The following is a 19,157-nucleotide window of genomic DNA, read 5'->3' as shown; positions in this document are numbered from 1 at the left end:
CGCTAGAGCCAGCAGCGGATTTTGTTCAAAAAATGCAGCATGAAAACCGCGGCAGCCCATCGCGGTTTATGTTTGAGAGAAGTTGGTCATAAACCGCTGCTGGCAGCAGCGGTTTATGTGCGTGGGGATGTGTGCGTAAACCGCTAGAGGCTATAGCGGTTTACGTTGAAAGTTTAAGTATATTTTGTGTGTGTGTTTGGATTAGAGTTGGTCAAACTGGAGTTTCAATGAAAGTGATTTTGTAAAATTAATTTTGGATACAAGTGAGTTTGTGCTAACATGATTTATGTTTGGCAATTTTATACTAAAATTGATTTTGATAAAATGAAATTGTTTGGATAATATTAGTTAAAATCACTTTTAAATAAATAATTAGTTAATTACCAAAAAAATATAATATTAAATTATAATATTATTTTTTAGTATATTTAATCTTTTTTTTATACTTCTTTTAGTATATTTTTTATATAATATTTTTTATAAAATTCTATTTTAGTTTGTTATAATTTTTTAATAAAAATTAATATTTAATAAGAAAATAAGAAATAAGAAAAATTAAGAAAATAATTAAGAAAATAAGAAAAAAATCAACCAAAATAAATAATCAAAACAAAATAAGAATTAGAACTGATCAAGAAAAAAATTAATATTTTAATATAATTACAGTACAGTAATAATAATAATTAGTAACTGAATGTACAATTGAAAAATACAACTAACTAGTAATTAACATAGAATGTTTGATGAAGGGACTTAGGCTACAAGCTTGCACTGAATGGTTTATATGTATTAAGTCAAGTAAGACACCAACTATATGAACCTAATAAGTGTGTTTGACAAACCCGTTTGAGAGGAGAAAAGTGCGTTGAAGTTCTTTAAATGCTGCTTTTTTTTGTTTGGCAATCTTTTTCTTCTAAACGCAGAAGTGATTTTGCAGCTTAAACGCGCGTTTACTGGAAGCAAAAAATTGTTGCTTCTGCGTTCACTTCAAACGTGAGTTCACCTTTGATGATCATTATTGATTTTTTTCAAAAAAATTTTCATATTTGTTTCAAGTCATTTCAAATATTTTAATTTTTTTTCAATTTTTAGTATTTTTTATATTTTGATTCTTTTATTAAATTTGTTATTGTAATTCTACTATAATATGAATTATTAATCTTATTAAAAATGATAAAAAAATAAAAAACTAATCCTACATAATAATGGAATCATAAGTAATAAAATTTTACGGTTCAAAATAATACTAAATAAAAGAATACTGAGAGAATTAAAAAATTATAACAAACTAAAATAGAATTTTATAAAAAATATTATATAAAAAATATACTAAAAGAAGTATAAAAAAAGATTAAATATACTAAAAAATAATATTATAATTTAATATTATATTTTTTTGGTAATTAACTAATTATTTATTTAAAAGTGATTTTAACTAATATTATCCAAACAATTTCATTTTATCAAAATCAATTTTAGTATAAAATTGCCAAACATGAATCATGTTAGCACAAACTCACTTGTATCCAAAATCAATTTTACAAAATCACTTTCATTGAAACTCCAGTTTGACCAACTCTAATCCAACACACACAAAATATACTTAAACTTTCAACGTAAACCGCTATAGCCTCTAGCGGTTTACGCACACATCCGACGCACATAAACCGCTGCTGCCAGCAGCGGTTTATGACCAACTTCTCTCAAACATAAACCGCGATGGGCTGCCGCGGTTTCCATGCTGCACTTTTTGAACAAAATCCGCTGCTGGCTCTAGCGGTTTCTGTGCAACTATAAACCGCTACTGCCAGTAGCGGTTTATATAATATAGTGAAACAACGTAATTGCGTAACCATTTTTGAAACAATGTATTTACGTAAATTTGGAGTTGAAACAATTTAAAAACGTAAATTGCCCATGAATGTATGTAACGTATTTTCAGTTGAAGGTTGGATTGTGTTTTTTTTTGGTAGAAATTCACACATATTTTGTCTTTATGAAAAATTAATAGATAATAATTATAATAATTTAGTCAAATTTATTAAATTATTCAACGATTTTTTATTATTAACTTCTAATAAAGACTATACGCGGTTACTTTTTTTTTTTAGGTTTTCTGATTTTAACTATATTATTATTATTATTATGGAAGACTTTTAAGTGTACCATGTTATTTTAACCGTTGATTTAAATTATAAAAAATATATATAATATATATTAATTAAAATCAACGATTAAAACAATTAGAACACTGGTGTTTTCGGTACACTTAAAATTTTTTCGATATTATTATATATAAGTATGTATAGTGTATGTTTAATATTGATAGAGCAAATATTACCACATCAAATATCATTTAGGTGTATAGTCACAAAAAAAAATATTTAGGTGTCTTCTGTTAAAAGGCTAGATTAAATATATTTGTGTCTATATGAATATTAATTTTTAGAGTTTTAAAAGTTTAGCTAATATGTATTTTAAAAGCACAAATTAATATTATTATTAATAAAATTTTTAAATTTAATTTAATAAATATTTTTATAAACGTTTTTAATCGTTAAATGAAAGTAGAATGAGTGTTATACCTTAACGTAATAATTTTTGATATTTTTTAAAACTATGGGAGATATACAAATCGGACCGATTTGTGTTGAAAAAATTAGAAAAATTTGGAGTACACAAATCGGATTTGTGTACTCCAAATTTTTCTAATTGGTCCGATTTGTATACCTAAAAATCGGACGGTCCAATTTGTATTTCATACATTGAATCGTCCAACATTTTAAAAAAATATCACAATAAATCACAATTTAAAAAATTAATCCAATATTAAAAATAAAAAAGTAAAATTATTTTGAAACGGTTCATCTGCAATCAGCAGCAAAGATTAGGGGGAAATACAATTAAGGAGGAAGGAAATAAAAAATAAGCATTCTGAGTTATTGGACAAATTAATTTCTATTTTTATTTCAACATTAACTTGCATTTTAAAATTTCAAGTCTTTTGAATATATTTTTAACATATTAGATGTATTAAAAATTTTATCTTATCTTAAAGAATTTAACTATATTATGTTTTAAGATCACAATTTAAAAATATAATAATAAAAAATTTAAATTTTTATGTACTTAATATATTAAAAATATAAAAAAATTATCTTTGTAATAATTTTTTAATAAAATATTTTTTTATAATATCTTTAAAATATATTCTTAAATCAGATGTCAATAAGATATCTTTAGTTTTTAAGTGACTCCCAAAATATTCTGCCAAATAGTGAATGTTCGATTATTTTGTCAAACTGAATTTATGTTAAATAATTCAGTTATTTTTTCATATTTTAAATTTTAAAAAAACTTGTTTATTGTTTTAATTTTCAAAAAATATTTTTCTTCTAAAAAACTGTAGCGTGACCAAGGCAAAACGTACTCTACAAGTCTACATTAGTTTTATATATAAATAACGCCTTGAAATTGATTCAGTTACCCTAATCTCGTCACTCTTCACAAGTCACAGCTATTAGTCTTTATTTAACTCTTTTTCATTTTCAGTTCTTCTTTTCCATCATCAACAAACAAACATGCCCTACCATAACATGTTTTTTAAGGTTCTTCGTCATCCCAACCTTTATGATGAAACGGTTCGTATTATTATTTAAATTCTTCTTCATACCATATAAATTCAATGCATTTCTATTCACTGTAGTAAAAAAGATAAAAATTGTGTTGAGAAATTATTAAATAATGTATGTATGTACACATTTTTTTGTTAATTGTTTATATTTAATTTTCATGCTATTAATATTGTTATATATTATTGCTTATTTTTTCAGAAAGTGACAAAAAGTTTTGTGAAGAAATATTGGAAAGAAGTATCAAATCCTATATTGTTGGAGCTACCGTCGGGTGATAAAATAAAAGTAAGATGGAATAAAAAAGAAGATGATAGTATATGGTTGAACGAAGGTTGGAAAAGAGTCGTAGAATTATTAGAATTAAAACACCAATATTTTGTGATTTTTAAATATAAAGGAGAATCTAAATTTGAGCTTATAGTGTTTGATTTAAGTGCTATGGAGATCGATTATTTAAGTTCGAAAAGTTTTCGTAATGATTATCATCAAGGGGAAAATAGAAATCATGATGATGACGACGACGACAATCAGCCTATTGAAACAGTGAATGAAAGACAAGAACAATTCAGAAGAAGAAGCAGAGCAGGTAAAAAATAGTTTCATAATATTTTTTAGTTTTGGATGAACTATATTTTTTTTTCTTAAAATTTGTCTACTTTTACTATTTAATTTTGTTTCATAATATTTTTTAATTTTTTTAGTTTCATAATATTTTTTGTCTATTTTTTTATTTATTTGTGTCGATGGTTATTTTTGTAAAGTTATTAGTTATTTGGCACTAAGTTTTTTAAAAACATTAGCTGATAGAAATAAAAAACTTTTAAAATTTTTAAACAAAGCAAAATATATTTTGTTCTTTATTTTTTTATATATAAAAAATTAATTTTGTTCTTTTTTTTTAAATTGAAAATTTAGGTTTACAAGTTGTAAAATCCCATATTTGATTATGCAAGCTATTTTGATGAATTTCTTCTAATATCTTAGAAATAGTGAAAGTATTTGAATTTATTTAATTTGAATTTGCAGGAGCTTGTAGTGAAAGACCTAAAAGAGTTCAAAGTGATTCAAAAATTGCTCCGAAAAAGGATAATAAACCGTTGGTAGTAGAATTTCAAAGCAAAAAAGCACTGATGAATAAAGCCCAAGTATTCTGCCTAAACTCAAAATATCCTTGCTTTATACTAGAAATGCAAAGATCTTATATTTCACAAGATCTACTGGTAATTTTCTCTCCACATCTTTTCTTTTTTTTATGAAATTTTATTTCACATTTTCTTTTTATATGCATTGCATAAATTTATTTATTTTATTTTTGACATCTTCAAGTATATAACTTGTTTGACAAAAAGTTGACCATAAAATTGAGAAGACTACAATGTTTAATTTTAATTTTTACGGTTATGAAAACTACCTTCTTAAAAATATACCTAATTATTGTTATATTAGTTGTTGCAGATATTGCGGTTCTGAAATTAAACAATACTTAGTGCTTGTTTGACAAGAAAAGATTTTTTTTAATGAAAAAATATCTTTTTTTATTTTTAGCGTGTTTGACAAATTTCTAGTAGTAAAAATAAAAATACCAGAAAAATAAAAAAAAACATTTTTTAATATTTTTTTCTCTTAAAAAAATATTTTTCATGTAATAAATAAATAAATAAAAAGATCTTTTATTTTTTCATAAGATCTTTTAAAAAAAGATAACTCAAAAAAAGATATTTTTTTATTAGAAATTAAAAGGTCAAACTCATGCTTAGTAGATAAATCTTGCGGAATTATTGGAACCGAGATTATATATTCATCATGTTTTTAATCAATTTCCTTTTTTATTTTTTTATATATAATATTAGATTTATATACAAAATGTCAAAAAAAAAATGTGTAAAAAATTTTTAGTAATTTCTGACTCTGTTGTAACATTATTTTGTGTTTTATTTTTTCCTCATAAACCATGATTTTGGAACAGCGTATACCAATCGAGTTTTCGAGAAAGAACTTACATGGGTTAGAGGGAAAAGCCAAAATTGGAGTTAATGGTAACATGAGATGGGATATGGAGTTAAGATTTTGTGGTGATAGAGCTACTTTCAATGCTGGTTGGAGAAATGTTTGCAACGATTTTGGCTTAAAATTTGGTGATGTTTGTGTATTTGAGATGATTAAGGACACTCCACTTTTCTTCAACTTTTTTCTCATCAGACCCAAACAGCAACCAATCAACCTTTGCCACCAAAACTTGCCAGGTTTCATAATTTTTAATTGTTTCATCACTTATTATTATTATTATTATTATTATTATTATTATTATTGTTGTTGTTTAATATAAAGTTACTACTAATATATTGCTTGAAAGATGTTATTAGAGTTGTTGAACAATCTTGAGTTGAATTAAGGTTAAATTATAAAGAAAATGAGTCCAATTTAAAGATAATATTCAATTTAGTTCCAAACTTTTTAATTGAAACAAACTAACATAATTAAAATTTGAAAAGTTTAGAGACTAAATTGAGATTCCGGTGTAACTTCAAAACCAAACTGAATATTTTCTTGCCCAATTTTGGTAGAAATTAGTATTATGATTAGAAAAATGATTGGGAGACATAATTCATCATTGTTTTAATTGTCCTCTTAATTTTTAGATAACGAAATTTTGAATTTTTATTTCTTGATATTTTTATAAAAAAATATGATTTAAAGTTCTAACTTATTCTCCTATTTATCTTCTTAATTTTTATATAAGAAAATTATTGATGTTTTTAGAAAATAAAATCTATATTTAAGTTTTTTTTTTACTCTTTTTAGTATTAGAAAGATAATTAGAGGATAATCATTATTCTTTTAAAAAATAATATATATTATTCTATTCTCATTTTTATTTAATTGTTATGGCATGTAGCAGACCATCATCAAAGCCTCCCTCAGCTAAACAAAGTGCAAGGGCAAACCAGTCAATCTAGAAAAAGAAAAAGAAGCAGTGATGGAACTTCTTTCAGAATCCGTGACAGTAAATATTATTCTTTCCCTTTTTTTTTCTCCTGGTGTATACAATTATCATGTTATGCCATATTTACAATTGGTTTTTGAGAGTTTAATTTCTTACTTGAATAAATTATTAATTTGAAGATTTAAGTGGTTTTAAAATAAGAAATCTTTTTGGTCTAAATCATCTAAAGGCTTATAGCAAAATAAATACATTATTTTAATTTCTATAAATATATTTTCATTCTTTATATATTTCTGCAGGAGCTCCCAACATGCAGGAAAATCAATTTATCCTTGAAATTAAAGATTATCACCTTAGTGGATCTACTGTGGTAAGATTATAATTATAACTTATAAGTAAATATTTTAAAAATTTTAAAAATATGAAAAAGAGATGGATATCTTAAAATTGATAACTTTATATAAAATTAATAACTGAGAGTCGTCAATTGATTTGACAGACTTAAAATTTTCAGACTATCATTTTCATATGAAATTAACTGCACATGATTTTTTATCAAAACCGTGCTTATTGCGTAATATAAGCTACTTATTCATCCAGCTGTCTTTTTATTTTATTTGTTTATTTATTTATTTTTGCAGTTCATACCAAACGGATTTTGTCGTAGGCACAAAGATTGTCTTGGAAAACTTGTGAATTTGAAATTTGGAGAAATTTTACGGCCAGTGAAATTGTTAGCACGCGGTGCATTTTCTGAAGGATGGTTGAATTTTGCAAAAGAATGCAAATTGAATACTGGTGACTTTTGTTCCTTCGAACTCGTTGATGACCAAAATCTTATCTTTGAAGTTTCAACTAAAAAATCAAAATAGTGAGGTTTTGTGTGTTTGTTCTATGTAGCACAAGATTAAGGCTTTTGATTTCATCTTAGGTTGCTACTCTTTTGTGTTCTTATATGGGTTACTAATTTAACTGTTTGGAGTTTAATTTTGTCATCATTGTATGTATTTTGGTAACTAAACTCCCATATGATGCTTTGTTTATTTTATTTGTTTAGTACTTTTTTAATTGATGCTCTACTTTGATGTATTGAGCTTTTTGTTTCAAAAAAAAAACTCCCATATGATGGATTGTTGATTATGGCGTAGTAAGTACTATTAATTAGCATTAATAATATTATATAGTATCTTTTTTAAAGAAAAATGATATTTGTATTATTTTTTGTAGAGGAAGTTTTTTTTTTTATCTTTTTATAGTATAAAAGAAAATTTTGTTATTTTTTTTATTTTATCATTATTTATAATATTAAAAATAAAAGGTGTATAAGAAGAGAGAGATATATAAAGAGTATATAAAACATTCTTCTTAATAAATAGTTTTGAAGTTTGAAAAATTAAATTAGTATATGACATTATCTTTTGATTTCAGGTTACATAGTACATTATTTTATTTTAGAACAAGAGCTACTTGTTATTTTGTCCCCCCTAATTGCTAGTTCAATTCATTTCTCTTTCTTTGTCTTTTGAATGAAAGAAGCAACACCTACAACTACATCATGCAAATAAATGATAATAATGAAAATCTTAATTATGAAAGATTTATTTATTTATTCCATCACATAAAAAATGTGATGAGATTATAGATCAATGGCGCCTTTGTATGGTTAGCTTCAAGCCATGTGCCATTGACAAAATAGTCATCATTCTATAATTAACTTGGTGACCAGCCACCAAATTAAACTTATAAAATCTGCACAAAATAGCCATCACCATCCTCATTTGTAGGTATGCTGAGTCCTTCCCAAGGCATATCCTTGGCCCTCCCTGAAAAATCCACACTTAAAATATTATTTATGTCTTTCTACTTAAAAAAAAGAAAAAGTAAAACTTTGATAATTTTTTGTTAGATTACTCAAGTCAATTTTTTTTTCATGAAAACCTACTTTATTTAGATTGAATTTTTAAATTTGTGTCTCGTTGCTTAAATTCGTAGTTAATCATATTTCGTAATAATTGCAGTTGATAGTCGAATTCTATTTTTTTAATTATTTTTTTATCCATAATAATGTAAAAAGAAAGACTCTAAATTGGTAAAAAATAGTAACATCTTTGTCTTATGATTAGTTAGGTAGCGTTTGTTTTGAGGTATTGGGATAGAGATTGGAAGATTAAGATTCAATATCATGTTTGTTGGCTCAGAGACTGGTACTAAAATTTTTGTCTCTGTTTCCAAAATTTTAGTACTTCCAAAAAATGGGGACACAAAGAACTGAAATTTTTAGAAAAAGAGACTGAAACTTTAATAATATTTTATACCTAAAATACTCTCATTTCAATTAATTAATTTCAATTTTACCCTTTATGCAAATTAAACTAGAGCTTTATTCTTGTTTCAATTTCAGTCTCCCACTTTACACCAAATAGAATACTGAGATTTATTTCAGTCTCTGTCTCTCTCTGTCTCTTAGTCTCAGTCTTTCAGTCTCTGTCTCTCCACCAAACACTACCTTAGTTCTATTTTTATAAGATACAAAACTCATGAAATAGATCCCATATTTGAATAATTAATTCATCACATAAGTGTAATTCTAAGTAAAAATTTGATGGGTGATGAAGTTACCTGAAAAGCAGTGAATTTGAATGGAGATTCATGTTGGAGAACACCATCTTTGAACCATCTTTCAGGTATGAATGAAGGTGCATCAGGTCCCCAATTATATTCCATTCTTCCCATAGAGTATGGAACATATGTTACCATTCCCCCTGCTTTTATTTTTGTTCCATCTGGTAACACATCATCCTCTAACACTCCCTTAGGATCCTACATTCAACCATTGATATATCATACAAGAAATTAAGGCTGCACTGAAAATAAATCGAATTTATGGTTTTAGATGGCAAAGTATATCACGTTCTGCCATCGCAATATATTTATATTTTAAATTGTAACTGCAATTTAAAACCGTCGTTAATAATAGACTATATCCTGTTCCAGACACATTAAAGTAACATTTTAAAGGTTGGACATAAATTTCTAGTAGGAAGAAGGTAAGAAGTAGTTAGTGAGGGTGATTCTTTGCGGCTATTTAGAAAGTTTGGCTGAAAAGAAATAAAAGAATATTATAAAATAAAAAATCAAGTATTGTGAAAATTATAGGTACTATTTAGTGGAAAGACAAAAAGACTAAGATTGAGAGACAGAAACTAAGAGACAGATATTGCAATAAATCTCAGTATTCTATTTGGTGTAAAATGGGAGATAGAAATTGAAACAAGAATAAAACTAATTTAATTTGCGTAAAGGGTAAAATTGGAATTAATTAATTGAAATGAGGGTATTTTAGGTATAAAATATTATTAAAATTTCCTTCTCCATCTCTAAAAATTTTAGTTCTCCGTGTTTCTATTTTTTGGAGATACTGAAATACTGAAATTTTGAAAAAAAATTTAGTACCAATCTCTGAACCAACAAATATAATACTGATGAGTCTCCGTCTCTCAATCTCTGTCTCAGTACCTCAAAACAAACGCTAGTAGAATCATGTAAATTTCTTTTATTGTTGATGGTAACGTAAGAAATAACAACGGATTAAATTTATTTTTTAGTTTTATTTATTTGTTTGTTTATATTCTTTCTCTCCACTATATTGTGTCGAGTTTTCTTGTTAAAAAAAATACAAGAGATGCATACGTATGTACATATATATATACATACATACCTGAGGAACTGCTGGATACAATCTTAGTGTCTCTGTGATGACTGCATGCAAATAATGCAATCTCTCTAATGAATCTTTATTCAAAAACTTTGAAAATTGCTCCACTCTTTGATTGAATGATTCAGAGTCTCCAATGTCACATTGATTCAGAGTAACACCTTCATCTTTTGCTCTGTTCTCCTCAAATGTCTTGAGCTCCAAGTAAAGTCTGTCAGCAACATGAGAATGTGTCATCACCATGTATATCGCCCACGACAGAGTTGTCGCCGTCGTGTCTCGGCCGGCGATCACAAAGTTCAACACAACATCTCTTAGACTCTTGTCTGTGGCATTATTTCCCTCTAGCTCTATAAATCTTGATAATATATCATGCTTTATCTGATTTCAACAAGAAAAAAAAATGAAAACCAATTTATCACACTTTAATGATGTATTAAAATTGTTATGATTTAAGATTTTTAGAGAAATAAAGTATTATGATTTTTCGAAAACTTGTAATATAACCTATGATGCACGGACACTGACACAGACACGGGACACGACACGACACGGGACATGCCGACACGCGAATTTTAAAATCTTACATGACACGGGGATACGTATATATATAAAATATAAAGTATTTTTTAGATAAATTGTAATGATATTTTGATATTTTATTGATATTAAAATATAAATTAAAATTTTTAATTATTTTTAATGTCTTATTTTAATTATATCAAGTATTTAAAATATTTTTTGTTTTAATAAATAATAATATATACTATATCTAAATTTATTTTAAGAATATATGTTAAAAATAAGACTGGACACGCGGACACGTGATGGTATTTAGGTGTGTCCAAGCATGTCCAGAGAAGAATTTTTTATTTTTTATTAAGACACAGTTGGACACAAAAGACACATGTGTCGGACGAGTGTCGTGTCCGAAATATGTCCGACACGCGGACACGACATTTTTTAGGGACTAATTTGTTATTATTCGATGTTTCGAGGACTAATTTGTATAAATATATACCTTACTTTGTTGTCCATTGTTTTTAGAAAGCTCTATCTCTGCTTTCCTTCTCCGAATGACATTGTAAGTGAAATCATCAATGGCTTTCATGCTTCTTTCAAGTTGTGCTTCTGAACCAATGTTTAGAAACTTCTTGATTCGCCATAGCGGATCGATGAAGCGAAGTGTGACAATGGTGTTTGCAGTGTCAAAGGCTTGAGCAAAAGAATTTTCTGGTAAATTTGGAGCCAAGGTTCCAATTTCCACACCAAATCCAACCTTACATATTGAGTCTAAAGTCATTCTCATCAACAACTCCTACAAAATTGGAAATTGATGTTTGTATTTTGGCTTAGATTTAAAAATATTTGTATTCAAAACATTTTTTTAGATTGAATACCCAATTTGGTTTCAAACTACTATTTTTCTTGGCCAACTTGGTCCCTAATTAAAATAAAATAACAATTTGGTTTTTAACCATGAAAAATGCCCATTTTTTTTAGAAAAGAACAAATCGATCATTGACTTTTTGGTCCATAAACATTTAAGTCTTTGAAGATTTAAAAATACATTGAAGTCTTTAACATCTTCAAAATCTGGACATATTGATCCCTAAATCTAATTTGTTCAATTTTAAAAACTCTCACGTGTACATCCGTATCAACCAAGTCTGTACAACGAGAGTCATGTTTGATTTTTCCATTGAGTCTGACTGACCCAAGTGAACATGAGGAATCAATATGTCTAAGTTTTGAAATGGTCAAGAACTTAAATGTCCATCGGATCAAAAGGTCAAGGACATATTTGTCCTTTTCTTTTTTTTTATAAGATTTAATTACTTTGTCGGTCCCATAATTTTTACTGAATTTTTGGTTTTTTTTTACGAAGACTCAAACCCGCGACCTCTTAAATTAGTATGGGGAGACTATGTCATTTGAGTAATAACTCATTGGCACCGAATTTTCAATTAGGTTCCTATAGTTTTTTCTTTTTAATTGGGTCCCTATACCATATCAGATTTTGTAATTAAGTTCATGTTAACAAAAACATTGAAATTAATGGAATATTCTATTAAATAAAACAAATATACCTAACACTTGACTGAATATTCTATTTTGTTTAATAGAATATTCAGTTGATTTCAATGTTTTTGTGACAACAGAAACTTAATTACAAAATCTAATATAATACATGGACCGAATTAAAAAAATAAAAAATATAAGGATCTAATTGAAAATTCGACGAAATTATAGGACCAGCGAAGAAATTAAACCTTTAATAAATAAGGATTGAATTATAATTTACTTTGGTTAGAGAACGAATTGTCCATCAAAATCAAAACAAAAAATGAAGAGTAAAAGTAAAATCATAAAAATAAGACCATCAATTAATGAATGTAAATATTTGTAGGCACCTGCATATCTATTTCTTTGTTGAGGAAAGAAGCTTGGGAGAGAATTGTAGATAATTTTAAGGCATACTCTCTGAAAACTTTTGTACTGAAATCCCTCAAATTTCTTGATGCAAACTCTAAGCTTGCTGTCTTTCTCTGTTTCCTCCAAAGTTCACCATCAACATTAAATATCCCATCTCCAAGCAATACCTCCATATAAGAATGATACACTTCACCCTGCATTATTTTAAGAGCATAATAATAGAATTTTTTTTTTAATTTTTTATGTAGTTAGTGACTTAATGTATTAAAAAAATATATATATTTTTTATCTTTTTGATAATTTTAAGTAAAATATTTTTTTAGGATGTGTTTAAAATATGACCTTAGAATATATATGTTAGCTAGCCTCTTTTTATAGTAATTTTATCTCAAAACCACTTTTTAATAATACTAGTAAATAAATTTATTTTCATATAAATGATTATATAAAACAAAAACAATTATACAATTCGATAATGTTAGGAAGATAAAAAAAATCGGCAGAACTTACTTTATTTAGCATTCATTAATTGTTGTAGCAATTAATAAATACTAAATAAGGTGAATTTGGGCTAATTTTGGCTAATTTTTTTTTGTTATCAAACATTTCCGTGTACCAATATACTATGGTTGAAATAAGTTTAATCTTCCAAACAAATCCTCAACTAAGAATTTAGTATCCACCATTGAAAGGAAAAGAAAGGATGTAATTTAGATTTTACCTTTGGATAGTTATTGAAATTGGTCTTGAGCACATGTTCAACATTAACAGGATCAGCAATGTATGTATGGGTTGTAAATGGCATTTGAACCACAACAGTTTTTGACTTGGCCAAATATTGAACAAGCCAATCATGCATCCTATCATAGTTCATCAACAATTCAATCACAGACCCAAGAAAAGGCCAAGTCTTGGGGCCTTTATTGTTCCTCTGACTCCATCTATGTATTAGCATCCATGAAACAAACATTAACATCAATAGCACCAAACTTCCCATGTTGCATTCTAATGAAGGGCTTGTCTCTTGTCCCATTTTTAAGAACCGAGTAATATGTCATAAAAAAATGAATGCTTCAATGGTGATTAATTGATGAGCTTCTTTATATTAATTAAAGGATGTCAAGAGATGGTTAGGATGTAGGTATGTTAGTGGTTTCCTTTATGTGTGTGGTTTTAGCAAAGCAACATGTTGTCACAATCTTTGAATGCATGAAAAGGTTCATTTGTTTCATGCCCTTGACCTAATTAAATTTCTTGAAATTATGGAAGATAATTTATGCCTAAAAAAGCTACTCTTTATATTTTTATTGGTTCAGGTAAAATTTAAATATTTGATTTTGGTTCTTGCAGTTAATATCAGTAAATGCATGCATAGTTAAGTCAATAATGACATGACAAAAATTAGATTGAGGGGATAAATTCTTATCTTTTTATATTTTTACTTGAAGGTTTTAATTTGAATGCTACCATCAATAACTTTATCATGTAAAAAGATATATATACACATGTTGTCCCACACACCCTTCAAAATTACAATGAGCATCTCAAGAATTTGGTGGCTATAGGAGATGAATCAAAATTTGTTCAATACTACTACTACTACTCAAGAATTTATTGACCAATCATAATTCTTGTATGAGATATTAACAGAAGCAGCATCACTCAAGAGATGTGTCACAAGGCCTGCTTTATTTGGATCCAAGTAACTTATCATCCAAGTTAGAATGTTTCTCTCTTGTCCAAAATCCATGCCATACCTGCAAATGTTATAATTACGAATTTACCATTAAATTGTTTTTATTTATAAATAATATTTCTTAAATAAGCAAAAACCGTCTAAAAGCATAAAAAAATCTATACATGCATCTAATTTAATGAACTCCATAGTAAAGAAAAGTAGGAAAAAAAAAATTGCTTACCACTTGAAAATGGGACTTAGATAAACGATTCTCTTCTCCAAATTAACTTCAATTCCATCATTTGCAAAGAACTCTCTTGCAGCACCTCTCAGTTCTTCTGCAACTCTATGGGGTGAGAAGAACCTCACCTTTGGGCTTGACTTTGTACCATTACAAATTCCAAAGTGAATTAACGGATTCATTTTCAGAAGAGCAAGCTGCAATCAGAAATAATAAGTTACTCTTACTTTGTATTCACTTAATTATAGGATAGAGGTTTTACTGAGAAAAAATGTGAGAAAAAGTAAATCAATTTAGAAAACACAAAAACTGAGGCTGCAGCACTGTTTTTATTTTTATTTAGATAAATTTCTTTTATGAATTTTACTTTTAAGAGTATATATAATTTCATGATTAGTACTTACTATTTAAGTGTGTGTCTCACTTATTCAAAACAAAGCAAAACAGAACATGCAATACAATTATGTTACCCTGCTTAAGAAAACTTTTCTAATTGCAAAATTTGAACCAACCAGAAAAAATATATAACAAAAAAAAAATGAGATTACCTCTAACCGAGGGTCTCCAGTGCTGAAGGGCTTAACTAATGAATATGGTGACCTTCTGTTACTTCTGAGAATACCATTTTTGATAGTACTAGGAGAATAAGGATGTCCTCCAATCAAATACAGGAAATCAGAGAAGGATCTCCTGTTAATTGCACCTTCTTGCCCCACTCCTACTCTTATCACAGCATGGATTACCATTGCATTATACAAATTCAAGAAGAAAGCAAGCTTCTCGTTTTCTGATAGCTCCAACAGATCCACCCTCTGAAGATCCTGGGTCATGTTAACATACCTGCATTTCCAAGAGTAAGCTTGTTAATTTGCAAACTATGCATTCATAGTAAAAAAAACTTAGTATTTGTGGTGTTTTGAATCAATTAACATACCTCCTAAATTCTTCACTTTTACTAATGGCCACATAATCAACATGTTTTCTATCATCAGAAGCATAAGACTCAAGAATAGCTGACATAATCTTGGTAATCCTGTCACAAAGTTCAGCTGCAGCCTTTGGTTCACTATCATTTGTGGCACCTCTGAAATTGAAGCATTTGGTGATAAATGGTTCATGCTCAAGGAATCTGTAGAAATTGTTGTTTCCCTCCTCAAAATCATTTTCCCTACATATGAAAACACATATAAGAAAATCACTACAAGACTAAGAGTGTCCCTTATATATGGTGCATGTATATGTATAGTTGGTTATTAGTTTCAGAGAGTTCTTTTCTTACCCCAAAACATGATGTATGAAGTGCTTCTGGCACAATTGTTTTCCAATCTCCACAGCCTGGAAATTTTTGTTAGAAATGAAAATAAGGATATATGCCTTAATATTATAGTATAAATAAATAAATCATTTTGGTATTTTATTTTTAAAATTATAGTTTTTAAATTGCAGAATTTATTTGCATATAAAGAAATCGGGATTGTATTTATTTAACAATTATAAAAATAATTATTTGGATTGTATTATTACTATTTAGTAATACACTAATATTACTTAAGAGGTAAATGTAAAAAATATCTTAGTTTTCATTATTTTATAAACTTCTTTAACATGAATCAATGAATCATCATAACAACTGCTCTTTCATATAAGTTTATGTTTAATCCTACAAATTAATTAAGAAAATGATAACCAAAACTATTGAAAATTTTACAGTCGAGAAAAGAATCAATCATTCAAACCCATGTGCCATTTTTCTCATTTTGGGTCAATGGAATGAGTCCATATATCTTTGGGACTCCCCCACCAGCCAACAGGCTTTGTTTGGTTTATTATACTTTTGATCTCATTAGTACTTAGGACCACTTATGCTAGGCCCCTAGTTGTTCTTTTCTAATTTTCTATTGTCATTAAAAAACAATGAAAACAATTGGCCAAATTATAAGATAAAAAAAATTCAAGATTTGGCAGAATTTAGTATTTTTAGCTAGTATTTTTGTTATTAGTTTAGTTTTTTTATTGAGCAATCTAATAACATATTTTTAATCTATATTGTTAAATATTGTTAGTTAGTTGCAAGTCAAAAATAATAAATTTTATTGACTCTTTAAACATTTTTCTTATAAGATAATCAATCATCAAAATCAGTTATTAAATTAATCACCGTAAAAATTATATACTAAAATATAAAATATAAATTAAATATTATATATATTTATACACATATATAATAATTAATTTAATAATTATCATGTACACTTAATTTTTTTTAAACAACATACACCAAAACGTGATAGGAAAGTTCAGAATGTGTACCAAAGTTTAAATTCATACGTTCAAAATCTGAAAACATTTACCAAACTAATCCTAATAATATCATATCAACAGTACCACAATTTTCTATATTTAAAAATATACTAAAATAAAATAAAATAAATAGTTATTATATATTAACGTACCTTGGGACGAGAAGAGTGAAGATAATGAAGGAGAAAGTCCACTAAGTCGGTCCCACTGAAACAGTTCCTCACAAGCTTCATCTTAATCCAACGGTCCTGAATCGGCAATCTCTGCCTCATCACCCTCACAACCCTCACCATCTCCCCTTCTTCTTCTTCTTCGTCTTTTGCCACGTCATCATCAAATCCGTATGCCGGCGCTGCAGGCGCGTCAGCACCGGAACATTTCCCTCCCTCCTCCCTCAACAACCGCCGCTGCAATTCTCCGTCGCCGTTCCTCATCATCACGTTCAGCTCCACCAACCCTCCGATCAGTTCCCCGTCGAAGAAGATCTTCGGCACCGTCTTGCTCCCCGTCCGATCCACCAGCTCCTTCTCTCTCTCCACGTACACGTCGACATTGATCTCCACGAACCTCAACCCTCTCTCTCTGAATAACCTCCTAACCGCGCTGCAGTCCCTGCAGTTCGACCTCGAGAAGAAGCTAATCACTCGTCCCTTCGTCGAAAACGACACGTCGTTTTCTTTTTTCGCCGTCACAACCACCTTGACTCCCGGCAGATTGAACTCCGTAACGTCGCTACTAGAGTCCTTGTCGTTCTTGTTAAACGACTCGTCGTTTGCGATGGATTGCTTGATTGACGAGATGCCTCTTGAGATCGCAGACGACAAGTCGTTGCTGCGCTGGCGGAAGAATTTCCCGACTGCCAAACGCGAAACGGCGTCGTTTCGGTTATTGCTGTTAAGTTTAGCTGGTGGTGCTGGCCTCGGGAGAAGCGAATGAGGTTGCACGATTGTTAGAGTTTTTGTAACGGTCACGTCGTTGTTGACGTTATTACCGTTGGGATCGTGGTTTTCGTTTGGAATATGACTTTCCACTTCAGAACCCATTTTTTTGTTTGTTTGTTTCTTCTATGCTAGCTACGAATGGAGATTAGTGTTCAAAACTAAGAGAAGATAAAAAAAAAACGGTTACGTTGGGAAAATCGAGGAGTGAAGAAAACGAGGTTGGAGTAGTGATGAGGATGCTTTGAGATGGGAGTGGTGGGTTTTTAATAGGGTGGGATTTGATTAAGTAATTTGATTAAGTAATGGTAGTAATTAAAAATGGAAGCAACGGATTTGAGGGAGTACGATGAAGGGGTCAGTGAAATACAGGGGGAAGAGACAGACGTGGTCTTTTTTATTGATATGATTTGAGTGTTTACGTTTTGTATACTTTTCTATGGAAAGAAAAATACTCATATGATGACCTAATTAATATACATTTACTTGGAACTTTTCAAGAATTTTCTTTCATTCAAAAGTACTACTAACCAAACTAAAGTTGGCTTGGCTCTCTATCCATGGGAAGAGCGTGGTGTGTTCATCACTTCATCATGTATGTGTGTCACTGCACGTGGAATTCACGAGTGTTTTAATTTGAAGATTTAGCTAGCTAAGAATACATGTCTTTTATTTTTTTGTTTGGATTTTGCTGACTTGTGTTTTAAAGGTATATTCTTAAAAAAAAAAATTATCAGAGTTATTAGAATTTGAATAAAGCTCTTGTGCTATACATCCAAACAAAATCTTTATCCAAGTTATTGTAACAACTCTTTAAATTATGCACTCTTTCTTTTTTTTTTGGTTCTTTCTCCTTCTCGTATTTCTTCTTCTAAATTCGCATAGATTCTTCTTCTTCCTTTCTTCTTCTCCTCCTCTTCTTCTTCCAAATTTACCCACATAGGTTTTTCTTCTTTTCTTCTTTTCCTCCTCTTAGAGATTATTAATTCAATTCAAAACACATGCGTTCATTCAATTCAAAACAATTCAATTCAATTCAATTCATAATGAACCGAATATGTTAGTAACGTGAAACAATTGTACAGTAGTACTAAATGAACGGAACATTATCCATTATATAAAATCATATTCAAAACAGCTTTCTGCATAATGAACAGAACACGTTATTAAGGTGAAACAATTGTATAGTACTAAATGAACGCAACATTATCCATTATATAAAATCAGAGATTATCAATTAATTCAGAACACATGCATCCATTCAATTCA

General features: G+C 28.5%; 2 protein-coding genes across 2 annotated transcripts; both read right to left on the bottom strand.

Moving 5' to 3' along the window:
* Nucleotides 1-8,222: 8,222 nt before the first annotated feature.
* On the bottom strand, nt 8,223-13,768 carry LOC112783985 (cytochrome P450 704B1). Its single transcript, XM_025827072.2, has 6 exons — nt 13,452-13,768; nt 12,709-12,924; nt 11,316-11,612; nt 10,298-10,675; nt 9,199-9,399; nt 8,223-8,402 (listed from the first exon to the last, which is right to left on the bottom strand). The coding sequence occupies exons 1-6, from the start codon at nt 13,761-13,763 to the stop codon at nt 8,223-8,225; spliced, it is 1,584 nt and encodes a 527-aa protein (XP_025682857.1). The 5' UTR covers nt 13,764-13,768.
* A 368-nt stretch (nt 13,769-14,136) lies between these two features.
* On the bottom strand, nt 14,137-18,497 carry LOC112784514 (uncharacterized). The gene is made up of 6 exons (XM_025827750.3): nt 17,103-18,497; nt 15,929-15,984; nt 15,584-15,817; nt 15,198-15,489; nt 14,650-14,846; nt 14,137-14,487 (listed from the first exon to the last, which is right to left on the bottom strand). The coding sequence occupies exons 1-6, from the start codon at nt 17,991-17,993 to the stop codon at nt 14,334-14,336; spliced, it is 1,824 nt and encodes a 607-aa protein (XP_025683535.1). The 5' UTR covers nt 17,994-18,497; the 3' UTR covers nt 14,137-14,333.
* Between the last annotated feature and the right edge of the window lie 660 nt (nt 18,498-19,157).

This window comes from Arachis hypogaea, chromosome 20 (genome assembly GCF_003086295.3).
Source record: "Arachis hypogaea cultivar Tifrunner chromosome 20, arahy.Tifrunner.gnm2.J5K5, whole genome shotgun sequence".
Taxonomy (NCBI): Eukaryota; Viridiplantae; Streptophyta; class Magnoliopsida; order Fabales; family Fabaceae; genus Arachis; species Arachis hypogaea.
The sequence above is the reverse complement of the archived record's forward strand: the minus strand, read 5'-3'. Positions and strand labels throughout refer to the sequence as shown.

Bases quoted from the DNA above. Each gene is read 5' to 3' on its own strand.
- LOC112783985 (XM_025827072.2), bottom strand. From the start codon at position 13,763: ATGGGACAAGAGACAAGCCCTTCATTAGAATGCAACATGGGAAGTTTG. The intron at 10,676-11,315 runs GTATATATTTAT...TGTTGAAATCAG, and splicing joins ACAATGGACAACAAAGTAAG to ATAAAGCATGATATATTATC. The intron at 9,400-10,297 runs GTATGTATGTAT...GGTTGAATGTAG, and splicing joins TGTATCCAGCAGTTCCTCAG to GATCCTAAGGGAGTGTTAGA.
- LOC112784514 (XM_025827750.3), bottom strand. From the start codon at position 17,993: ATGGGTTCTGAAGTGGAAAGTCATATTCCAAACGAAAACCACGATCCC. The intron at 15,985-17,102 runs GTACGTTAATAT...AAAAATTTCCAG, and splicing joins TTCACTCTTCTCGTCCCAAG to GCTGTGGAGATTGGAAAACA. The intron at 15,818-15,928 runs GTAAGAAAAGAA...TTTCATATGTAG, and splicing joins TTCATACATCATGTTTTGGG to GGAAAATGATTTTGAGGAGG.